We start from the raw sequence: 11,483 nt of genomic DNA, 5'->3' as shown, positions 1-11,483 counted from the left end.
TCTCTGAGACCTGGAGCTGACAGGTTAAGGCTAGGTTGGCTGGCTAGCCAGTCTTGGGGAATCTGTTCCACAAATGGAGTTACAAGCGTGCACAACCATGCCAGACTTTTGGGGGCTGGGGATTGACAGGGAGGTTTAGGCATAAAATTCAGGTCCTCACGCTTGCAAGGCAAGCACACTTTACCGACTGAACAATCTCAACAGCCCTGGGTTTTTGTTGGTACTAGTGTGTAAATAGTAGAGGCTTTCAAGTTTTTTTTTTTCTTGAATGCTACATTTATACAACGGCCCAAGTTTCGTAGCAAAATGATTTTTTAAATTATTCGTATTGCGACTATTTCTTTACTTCTGTATACGTATGTGTGCATTCAAGCGCAGGCCAGAGAACAACCTGCTGGACTTGGCGCTCCCCTCCCACCACGTGGGTTTGGAACTCATTCGTCTGCTTAGCGGCAAGCGCATTTACCGGTCAGCCACCTCACCAGTTTTGTTTTGTTTTTTTTAATTGTGGTCCCTGTGCAAAGTCGGCTCCCAAGTACACGGTATAAAACCGCCGCAAAAGGGGTGTGTGTCCTACGGAGCGGCAAGCAGGAAGATCAGCGGCGGGTGGACAGAGATGCCTCCGCTCGTGGTGAGCAGTCACGGGGTAAACCGGAGGCCGGGGGTCCTTCCGGAGCACGCCCGAGGCAACGTCAGGCGGAGACCAGCCCAGGAGAGGCCAGGTCGCTGCCGCCTTGCTACGGAGCCCTGGGCCGTCGTAGCCAGCTCCCATCGAGCTCCGGCTCTCCGCGGTGTCAGCCCGCAGCAGCAGAACAAACGCCCAGAACCGAAGGCCGACGCCCAGACCCCGCAGCAGCCCAGCCTGCGTTGTAACCCGGTCCCCATAGCAACCAACTACCGCAGACTACTCTTGCAAGCGCTGTTCCGCTTGTGACCCGAACCCGCTTCTCTTCCGCTTCCGGTCCCACAATCCTCTGTGGGCCTAGAAGAGCTTTGCATTGTGGGAGCTCCTTCCTTTCTCGCTCCCCGGCCATCTTGGCGGCTGGTGTTGGTGAGTGAGCTCTGCGGGGTAAACGATTAGGCGGCTCGGGGAGCTCCGCTAGCTGGTGTTTGACGCTCTGGATTATAATCCTCTCTTCTGTCCTCTGTGTATGCTAGGTTGGGGGTTGTCCCGCACCTAAGGCAGGAAGATGGTGGCCGCAAAGAAGACGGTGAGTGAAGCCGACCGGGCCCGGAAGCCGGTTCACGTGGAGAGCTGGGTCGGGCCGGGGCGGATAGATTTGGGCACTTGGGTGGACGACTTGTCGCTGACGTTTCAGGGTCTCAAAGTGAATCCGAGAGGCTCTTTGTATGGTCTCAGACATCATGAAAGGGTTCAGTTCCAGAAATCTGGAACTGAGTTTGGTTTTGAGATGACTGCAAGTGGTGTTCAAGTCTCAAACGTTTGCATTGTAGAAAAAGTCTCTGGAGTCGATCAACTCTAGGCTCCAACTTGTTATGAAAAGTGGGAAGTACGTGCTGGGCTACAAACAGACTCTGAAGATGATCAGACAAGGCAAAGCGAAGTTGGTTATCCTTGCCAACAACTGTCCAGCTTTGAGGTAATGGAGGGAACCTGGATGTGTGCGGCCTATTGTAAATTCACTGTGCAATATCCAGCACTGGGAAGAAGAATAATGATGGTTGCTTTCTGATGTTTGGACCTTGCTTTGTGTGTGTTTTCTGTACCTTTGAGGCACATTGTGTGACAGCAGGCATACAAATGATACACGCAGATTGAGGGAAGCCCGATCCCGAATTTTTCAAGGTTTGAAGTGCCTGTTTTCGTTTAGAAAAATTCTGGCTGGATTATGGAGGCGATCATGAAATCACCTATTTGGCAGGGTCCAATTTTCTAACAAGTATTTTAAGAAAGCTAAAGAAGCTTGTGTAGTATACGCTCCTTGATTTTTCTATGGCAATTGTACACCTCTTCAGCCTTTTATGTAGGTGTCTATACTTAGTGGCAGAATTTGGGATGTTTGGTCTTATTTTAAACCTTGGCCAGTCGATTTATAGTGGCAGCGTAAACATGTATTACTAAATTACAAGCTCAGACTCAGTGGGTCCAGGCTGGAGCGTCAAGTTCATTTCTGATAAGCACTTTGGAGCACTGTTGGTATGTGGGGCCACATTCTAAGCTCAAGGTTCTGTGGAACTTTCAAATCTTAACAATTTGTATCCTTTAACCTGGCACTGAAGTGTTTATTCTTTGGGTAATATTATCAGCAGCCCTTATGTAGTATTCACTGTATAGTAGGTGGTTTAAGAGGGCTTACTTTTTTAGGTTTCTGACCCTCCACTCCACCTTCCTATTTTTCTTTGCCTTAGTTTCTTTAATAAAATGGAGTATATACTTGTTGCTGACACGAGATTCTCCTGGAGTTGTGAGGTGGCTGATGTGAATGCTGGAAACTGAATTTTCTTAAGAGCAGTATAAGCTTTCAGTGAACCATATCTCCAGGCCAGCATTGGCTTTTTTATGTCTATTATACCCTTTTCTAGTACTCCTTTAGTTTTTAAGTAACTTACACATTTTAAACTTAGTAAATTGAAACATGAATACAATGTACTTAATATTGGATACTACCTCCAAAAAGTAGGTATTTAGTAGATAATTTGCACAATACACTAGTAAAGGATCTATGATAATCAGGACAGGTAGAATCTTCTTTTAAGAGTTGTTATGATTTAGTTACTGTTAACAGGGCCTCACCAATTTGTCACAAGTCTGTCAGTACCTTGGTATGGCATCTTATCTGACTTTTTGTTGTTCCCTAAGGAAATCTGAAATAGAGTACTATGCCATGTTGGCTAAAACTGGGGTCCATCACTACAGTGGCAATAATATTGAACTGGGCACAGCGTGTGGGAAATACTACAGAGTATGCACACTGGCTATCATTGACCCAGGTATGCTTTTAGAATTATATTTTTTTCTAATGTAAGTGCTTATTAGACAGTGGCTTTGGTTCCTGAGTTCAGATGATTAGGACTTTAATATTGAAAGAGATAATGCCACAATTGCAGAGAATTGATAATGCATGTCAGTACATTGTAATCGGCTTTTCTGTAAATTTTTTGTTAACTTTGATGTTAAGAATTTTGTTTAATGAAGCAAGTTCTAGGACAACTGGGGCAGCACAGTGAAACTCTTTGTCCCCTCCCCCTCTCAACCCCTCTTACCATACCCCGCCCCCTTGGGAAGAAAAGTTTGGTAGAAGGTGAACGAGATAAAATGTAATCACCGCTTTGTTGCTTGGGAATAGTTTGTGGTAAATGCCTGCATTCTATTTTATTTTGAGCTTAGAAATTTGAACACTTGTAGAACACTGCGAATATTCTCGCTGTTCTGATTCTGTGATAATCAGGACAGGCTAGACATTCGCTATAGTAAGACCATGCATGTGTCCCCAGACCTAGTTCTTTACTTCAGTCTGGTTATCTAAATGCTGGTGACAGACCATCTGATTCATTATTTGTATAGGATGGCTGAGATTTTAAGGTATTTTTAATTGATTTTAATTAAGAGTGATAGCCGCAACAATTTGCACATAGTGCTAATCTGCCTTCTTACCTAAAGAACAAGTAGGGGAATTCTGTAATTATCAGTTGCCATTAAATGACTTGTAAAACTGTTATTTTATTTTCTAGGTGATTCTGATATTATTAGAAGCATGCCAGAACAGACTGGTGAGAAGTAAACAAGAAAGTTTTCCTTTAATAAAGCTTTGCCAGAGCTCCTTTTGAAAAACATGGTGTCTGTTTGCTTCCTAACATTTAGCTTTTTTGAAACCACAGGCAGGACTTGGGTGAGAAGTTATACTGTTTGGTTTCCATTTTGCTGGGGTTTTGTTAAAAGAGGGGTTTTGTTAAAAGATTGTACACTGTATCACTATGCAAAATGTGTGGACCAGAGAAGTGTTTCTGAGTTGAAATGCACATTTGTGGTGATATAATAATATCTAATCAGAAGGTCATTTGGTGTTTGTAATCACTATTTTATATACTGAGGTAAGATCTCTCAACCTAGAGTTTGGCAGTGCCAGCTAGTCTAGCTAACTTCCTCTGGGGAACCTTTCCGGACACTCTTAAGTGATAGAATTGCAGGCTGGCACCCACTGTTTATTTTATATGGGTGCTGGTGGTCCAGTTTCAGTCCTCAAACTTCACAAAAAGAGCTTCTAAGCTGATATCCCTAGCTCCTTGTAAAGACAGGCTCGGGGTTCTAGTCTCAGGGTGTTTGCATTGTATTTTTGGGTATGTTTGAGAGGCATGGGGTATATGAAGATTTGTGATGGACCAAAGCTGTGGATTTTGCATGCTATTTTGAGTAATTTAGAACTATTTTCCTTTTCAAATTAACTATTTCCTACTTAGTTCCTTAAAATATGGAGAGTTTCTGTGTTGTGACTTGGCTGCAGGCATTTAAATTTTTTTTTCCTAGAGCTTTGTAGGTAGTGATAATATGAGATAATTTTTTAATTTTTGTGTAGTCATTGTGTTTGCAAGAAGGGTTTAAAATGCAAAGGAATGTTTAAAAGCTATGTGGTAGGAGACATGACTTTACTCTGCTGTGTTTCATGGAGAATCTGTAAGAAGTGCCATTCTGCTAAGGAGGAAAGGTCACTGTCCCACATCAGGGGTTGTAAAAAGTGGCGTTTTAAATGTGCAGGGGAAGCCGGTCATGGTGGCGCATGCCTTGGGAGGCAGAGGATTTCTGAGTTCAAGGCCAGCCAGGGCTATACGGAGAAACCCTGTCTCGAAACCCACCCACCCACCCACCCAAAAAAAATCATAAATGTGCAGGGGATTCTAGCCAGCTGGATTTAATCCACAGCTCTACTAGGTGAGTATAGAATATGTTAACTGCAAGCAACACTGGCAGACACGGGTTGAGCTTGCTATAGGAAGAAAGTCTAACCTAGTTAAAATTTATATTTTCTGTTGTTTAAATAGCATTAGTCACATTTGATTCTTACTGAACTATGGAGAGCTAAGGGTTCAGCGTTTTCAACTTTATGTCACATAAATTTGAGTAAATATTTCCCAGTGTTTACGCAGTTCCCCATTAGATTTATGACTATCTAGCCTGGAACTTTACATTTTGTCTTTTGTTTTTTTTCTCGAGACAGGGTTTCTCTGTAGTCCAGGCTGTCCTGGAACTCACTTCGTAGACCAGGCTAGCCTCGAACTCAAATCCACCTGCCTCTGCCTCCCAAGTGCTGGAATTAAAGGTGTGCGCCACCACGCCCAGCTAAACATTTTGTCTTGTTAATAGTAGTTTTCAATATTGTGTCCACTTATCATTTAACTTGCTATTCCATCTGGTTCAGAGTCAAAGCAAATGGTGGTCTTCATCAGTATAGACCTCCCAAGCCCCATCTTGTGAGAGACTGGTGGTGAAGAATAGAATTGTCACAACTAACACTGAGCATTTAAGATGTTGGGGGTTGCTGTACACTGTTTTCTAGACTCTGGGCACTTGCATACAGTATTCATTCGAATGTATGCCTAAAGTGTTGAAGATTTGCATGTGGGTGTTGTGCTTGTCTGTGTACCACTTGCATGCCTGATTCCCATTGAGGCCAGTAGAGGGCATTGAATTCCCCTAGATCCTGGTTCATCAGCAAAAACAAGTGCACCTAATTGCTGAGCCATCCCTCCAGCACAAAGATTTAGTAGTGTGTGTGTGTTTGTTTTGCCTATGTGCGTTTAAGTGCACCATGTGTATACCTAGTGCCTAAAAGGCCAGTTGCTGCTCTTGGGTCCTCAGGAACAGGTGATTGATAGCATTGCACTTATCCACCAAGCCATGCTTCACTTAAAAAAAAGATGTATATAAAAATGTTTTGAGACTTGCTAAATGTGTATGTGCTCAATATTATGACAAGAGCACTGTGACATTTGTTACAGGTGACATGTAGGCTTAAAGAGGTTAGTGCCAACAATGAAATTTAAAAATGCTGATAACACCTGAACAAGCTTAATTTTTTCGAAAGATTTTATATGCGCCTGTGTTTTGCCTGTATGTATGTTAATGTGATACCTTGGAACTGGAGTTACAGGCAGTTGTGAGCTGCCATGTGGCTGTTTGGGAATTAAACCGGGGTCCTCTGGAAGAGCACAACAGTGCTCTTAGCTGCTGAGCCATGTCACCTCCCCAGCCCTGTTGAGTTCTTTTTTTCTTTTTAAAGAAACCTTAAGCTTTTTACTTACCATGTCTGCATGTGAGTATGCCTGATGAGGCATTTGATGGCTTGGCTTGTACCTGGAATTAACTGGTGAGAGTACAGCTGCCTGGTGTGGGAACCCAGTTCAGTTCAGCAGTAGACACTCTGTCTAGTCCCTAATCTATAATGGGGATTGGCTGCAGGCTTGTGTATTTTATGTGGCATCAAGGAAAAAATGGTAGGGATGGTTTTGTGCAGCTAGAGGGAGGTTGAACAAAGAGTAGCCAACTTGAAGCCCTGTACCTTATACCTTAATCTTTGTATCATCCAAATTAATGCTTTGTAGCAACATTTATTTTGAGTCACAATGTTGACCTCTATTACTCAATGGAGTGAAGCCTGGTAAATGTTCCACCCACCCTTTGGGAGAACATTCTGATCAAAGCACTTGAAGTATCAGTATAAATTATAATATTTGTATAATATTTTGAATATGAAAGGTTCATAGTCTAAAATACAGTGGCTTGTCTGTCCTCTGTAAAGCTAAGTGCGTTCTTTTTTTTTTTTTTTTTCTGGAGACAGGGTTTCTCTGAGTAGCTCTGGCTGTCCTGGAACTCATTCTGCAGACCCGGCTGGGATTAAAGGCGTGCGCCACCACGCCTGGCAGCTAAGTGCATTCTTGAAGTGATACTGTAAGTTCCTGTTGACTCATCTCTTGCACTTAATATGCAAATTAATATGTCCCGTGCATAGCAATTCTATATATGTTAATTCATAGAATTACCAGAATGCTAGGTCTCAGGGTCTCAGTATATAGATCAGGCTGGCTTTGAACTCAGGGAGCTCCCTGTTTCCCAAATGGTCATTGATTTGAGGGCTGGAATGTGGCTCAGTTACAAGTGCTTTCCTGATTCACATGAATCCTGAGGTTCAATCCTTCGCACCAGGTAAATTAGTTATGGTGGTGCATGACTGTAATCCTCAACACTTAGGAGGTGAAGCAAGAGACCTTTAAAAGGCCGTGTTAATAGTGAGTTTGAGGCCAGCTGGGGATACTTGAAATCCTACTTTAAAGAAAAAAAACAAAAAAGACCCAGCCAGGCAGTGGTGGTGCACACCTTTAATCCCGGCACTTGGGAGGCAGAAGCAGATGGATTTCTGAGTTGAAGGCCAGCCTGGTCTATAGGGTGAGTTCCAGAACAGCCAGAGCTACACACAGAAACCCTGTCTCAAAAACCCACCTTAGTTTTGGGCTTCACCATGGATATTTCTGTAAGTATATAGTATTTCTGTGATACAGACCACACAGTGAATCAGTTCTGATGTTTAGGCTATTCCTAAGTAGTGACATTTCTCTGCAGGTCTCCCTTGTATACGTTAAGGCCATTCGGTTTGATCTCAAATGGCAGCGGCTATAGTTAAAAGTCTGTTTTCAGAACCTGCTAGTTTGTACTTTCCCTAGCAGCATGCAAGGACCTGTATTTCCACATTAATAGCATCACTAGTCAAGTCAGTGACTGCTGAGCTGATGAGCTTAAAAAATGTATACAAACGCTAAACCTGCTTTTTTCTGATTATATTGGCTTTTCTCATGTATACATAGTTTATACTTAAGCTAAGCTTGGGCTTGGTACAATATGTGTCTCTGTTCCCAGTACTCTGAAGGTGGAAACAGGAGAATTGGGAGTTTGAGGCAGCCTGAGTTACAACTAGTAAATAGCACGGCCCCTAATCAAATTTAAACTAAGAATTTTACTCAACACTATTTTCTGGAATGATGAATTTTAATATTGTGTAGAAATCCAACTTATTACAGAACATATGTCTCTGTGACTTATGCACACGTCCATATACACATCAAGGTAAATTCCAGTACAAAAAAATAGCAATTTGTGGGGTCAGTTTTCTGCTGAAAATGAAATTTCAGTGTTGCAGTAGAAGGAAATTAGGTCCACAGTACACCATGGAACACTACACTGAGCAGCTTATTTATTCTCCTGGTAAACTCAGAATTCAGGATTCCTTCCCCCAACCCTCATTGAATTTAGACACCTCAGTGTCTCGATTTTCTCTGTCAGCAGTCAAGCAATCCAGTGTCTCCTGTACTGGTTGTATTTTGCTTTACAGCTTGTAGGTCTACTTATGGTGGGAGCTCTACCACCTTTGTCAAAATCCTTTTTAAGATGGTGTACAAATATACATAAAAGCAATTCTGGTCTTCATCTGTATTTTAGGCGATTTTCCAAAGCTTCCATTCTTTGAGTCATTTCTTCTAGTAAATCTCAAATTAAGGAAAAAGGAGTCTGGTATACCTGTTTTAACTTAAAATCAAGTACAGATTTAACTAACAAGTTGCAAAAACAAAAACTTTCCAGTATTTTAAAACTCTTGTACATTTATAGTAATTTAACATGCCTTTAAGACTATAAAAAGTAGTTCATGTTAAGCTGCTTTTCTTTCTCTTCTTTCTTATTTTTGGTTTTTTGAGACAGGGTTTCTCTATGTAGCCTTGGCTGTCCTGGAACTCACTCTGTAGACCAGGCTGGCCTCGAACTCAGAAATTCACCTGCCTCTGCCTCCCAAGCGCTGGGATTAAAGGCGTGCGCCACCACGCCCGGTTGGCTTATTTTCAAAATATCAAATCCAGATAATTCAATTTGAATTTACTTTTCCTTATGATAAAAAAAGACAAAGAAAAAAAAACTTTATCCAAACCAGTGTTGCTTATAACTAACTAGCCAGTGCCATCCATGCTCATAGTTGGGAAGGTGTGAGGTGTGTCAGAAGACTGGCATGGGAGGGAGTGAGGCCAAAAGCTAGGGAGTGGGGGAAGGGGACAGAAAGAGGCTACAGAGTTAATGCTTGTCTTCCCTCTAAGCCACTTAATCCTCCTCATCTGCCCCCATGACAGTGAGCCCAGCTTTATCTGTATATCTACCATCAGAAAGACTTAGTCCACATGGAGGAGCAGTGTCACCCCACCCCCTTACATGGAGAATTGTGTGTTCTTATGTAAGCCTGTTGGCACAGGAGTAGTTCAGAATTAAGCCATTTCCCTATGGACTAGTTGACACTGAGGTGAGTATCAGCTGGCTTTAGTAAGCTTACTGTAATTTTAAGTTCAGAGCAGCTGGCAGTTTGTTTAATGCATTAAAAAACTATTATCCTAATGCATTTCTGTTTGAATGAGTCATTGTATCCAGTTTGCTTGGTAGAATCTTCAATCTCTTAAGAGAATTGATATAAAGGATCTCTGCTGCCAAAACCAAAAAGGGAAACACCCAGCTCCTTAAAATCTGCACATATGTGGGGCCTCGGTGTGGTTTTAGGGCTGAAGGTTTAGAGGCTTGATGGAGTTTGAAACTTCTTCCTTTTATAATGTACTGTGCCTATCTGAGGGACTTCGTTCCTAGTGTATATCCATCCTTTTTTTTTTTTTAAGACATATATTTTATGTATTTGAGTACACTGTAGCTGTACAGATGGTTGTGAGCCTTCATGTAGTTGAGAATTGAATTTTTTAGGACCTCTGCTCCGGTCGACCCTGCTTGCTCCTGCCCAAAGATTCATTTATTATTATTCATAAGTACACTAGCTGACTTCTGACACACCAGAAGAGGGCATCAGATCCCATTACTGGTGGTTGTGAGCCACCGTGTGGGTGCTGGGATTTGAACTTAGGACCTTCGGAAGAGCTGTGTATATTTAAGTGTCTCCCCCTTACACTTTACATGTTGCCAGATGGGCTGTTACTCTTCCTACACTGGCCAGCAAATGACAGCTAAGTGCTTGCTTGAATGGTCACTAAGCTTGGCTTGACCTCAACTCTCAAACACCTACCTAGCTGCCTCTTACAGAAAAAAAAAAATCTTTCCTAGTTATATGTTGATGCCTTTGTCAATGGAATCTACAGTTATTTGAAAAGTTTTGCTAATATATTGAGGTTTGGTCTTTTGCTTGTATTGTAATGCTAAATAATGGCCCCCAAGCCCTGGTTGGCCCAGCAATGAGAGCCTATCCTACCCAAGTGACCTTATGTAACCTTGTCCCGCTTCCCAAAGTTATCCCTGATGGGTGAAGAAGGATGCCTACAACCAATAGCTAGGCAGAAGAGAGGTTATTTTCCTGGCTTGGAATCTGATGGAAAGAGGAAGGAGAGAGGGGGAAGCTGCCATGGGGTGAGTTATGAATACATGGCTACGAAGGCTGCCTGATTGGAATTAAGAGCAGCCTAGATGGAACATGGAAGTTATGACTCGGGGTTATTGATGGGGAGATAATTTAGCATAGAGGGTGGACATCTGCCTAGCTCTAGTGCTGATTAAGGCTTATAATAATGAAAGTGTTTTTTACCCAGGAACTGAATGATCAAAAGCAGGGCAAAAACCACCGATTGAGATTAAATATTTGCAACAACAGAGTATCCTACTGGGAAAGGATATAGCGCTGGGTTAATTTTCTTACTTCTTCATTTGCAATGTTCTGGAACAGTATAAGGTTTTCACATTTGCATTGGTCCTGGTTTTCTTCCAAAGGGTTTCCTGAGAAAGCAGATGAAAAGAGTTCGCCTCTGTCTTTACAACACTTCCCAGACATAATAATGGGACTTAACAGTACACAGGAACCCATAAAGAAGTCTTTTCCATGTATCCAGATACAGGGAAGTAAATGCTGGTGAAGGGCTTGGTTGGCTTCAAACAACGAAGAGACGAAGAGATGGTGTACTTGGGGGTCAAGACAATGGCTCCTGCTTTAGTTTAGTTTTTAGTTACTGCACTTAATTTCCTCTTTCCCACTTTAAAATCTAAGTCTGTTAGCAAACTAAAAGACTGCTGCACCTTATCTAGTAGTGATTGTTCACTTGGAATTACCTGAAGATTTTGTTGAATGGAAAAGTTTTTGTGTAGACCGTGAAAGATTGTCTTCTTCAAACAGGAATCTATGTTGCACTGCAAAATTAGAACAGGAAAGTAGGTCTTTGATCTTTATGGTGACTGGCTCAGGTTCTGTGAAGAGAAAGAAGCAGATTCAAGTCTGTCTCACGTGACTGTCTTAAGCAGCCAGCAGCTGAGGCATGGTGTCCAGCAGCCCTCAGCTGTGTTGTAGAGCTTTGCTTTGAGACATACGGTGCAGAGATAGTAGCTACCCAATATGGCCTAAGGGACAGACTGAAGCTTTCCTGTCTGTCTGAGGAAAAGGGCCCTAGCTGACATTTCAATCTTAACTGTCACTTTACAACTTTGTCTACAGGGGAGCTGAGGCAGAAGCCCC

The 11,483-nt window shown here is 42.4% G+C and overlaps 2 protein-coding genes and 1 non-coding gene across 5 annotated transcripts in view; 2 read left to right on the top strand and 1 right to left on the bottom strand.

Moving 5' to 3' along the window:
* Positions 1-964: 964 nt before the first annotated feature.
* Rpl30 (ribosomal protein L30) lies at positions 965-3,793 on the top strand. Its single transcript, XM_021183471.2, has 5 exons — positions 965-1,051; positions 1,159-1,211; positions 1,456-1,601; positions 2,822-2,952; positions 3,694-3,793. The coding sequence occupies exons 2-5, from the start codon at positions 1,191-1,193 to the stop codon at positions 3,741-3,743; spliced, it is 348 nt and encodes a 115-aa protein (XP_021039130.1). The 5' UTR covers positions 965-1,051; positions 1,159-1,190; the 3' UTR covers positions 3,744-3,793.
* LOC115029446 lies at positions 3,372-3,503 on the top strand. The gene has a single exon (XR_003835023.1). It is a non-coding gene; the product is annotated as a small nucleolar RNA SNORA72 (small nucleolar RNA).
* Positions 3,794-7,975: 4,182 nt separating the features above from the next.
* The window catches only part of Matn2 (matrilin 2), a 136,463-nt gene continuing 132,955 nt past the window's right edge, over positions 7,976-11,483 (bottom strand). Inside the window, exons 17-19 of one of the 3 annotated variants that reach the window (XM_021183581.1) lie at positions 11,084-11,161; positions 10,655-10,753; positions 7,976-8,487 (exon numbers count right to left, since the gene is read on the bottom strand). In XM_021183581.1, coding sequence (XP_021039240.1) covers positions 8,432-8,487; positions 10,655-10,753; positions 11,084-11,161 — 233 coding nt within the window. In that variant the 3' untranslated portion in view covers positions 7,976-8,431. Of the gene's footprint in view, positions 8,488-10,654; positions 10,754-11,083; positions 11,219-11,483 lie in introns of all 3 variants that reach the window. The other 2 variants (XM_029470140.1, XM_021183580.2) reach the window with 2 other exon arrangements.

This window comes from Mus caroli, chromosome 15 (genome assembly GCF_900094665.2).
Source record: "Mus caroli chromosome 15, CAROLI_EIJ_v1.1, whole genome shotgun sequence".
Classification (NCBI taxonomy): domain Eukaryota; kingdom Metazoa; phylum Chordata; class Mammalia; order Rodentia; family Muridae; genus Mus; species Mus caroli.
This window is presented reverse-complemented; position numbering and strand designations above follow the sequence as displayed.

Coding starts and splice junctions, on each gene's coding strand:
- Rpl30 (XM_021183471.2), top strand. CDS start 1,191: ATGGTGGCCGCAAAGAAGACG. Junction 1,212..1,455: donor TGGTGGCCGCAAAGAAGACG/GTGAGTGAAGCC, acceptor TTTGCATTGTAG/AAAAAGTCTCTGGAGTCGAT. Junction 2,953..3,693: donor ACTGGCTATCATTGACCCAG/GTATGCTTTTAG, acceptor TTTATTTTCTAG/GTGATTCTGATATTATTAGA.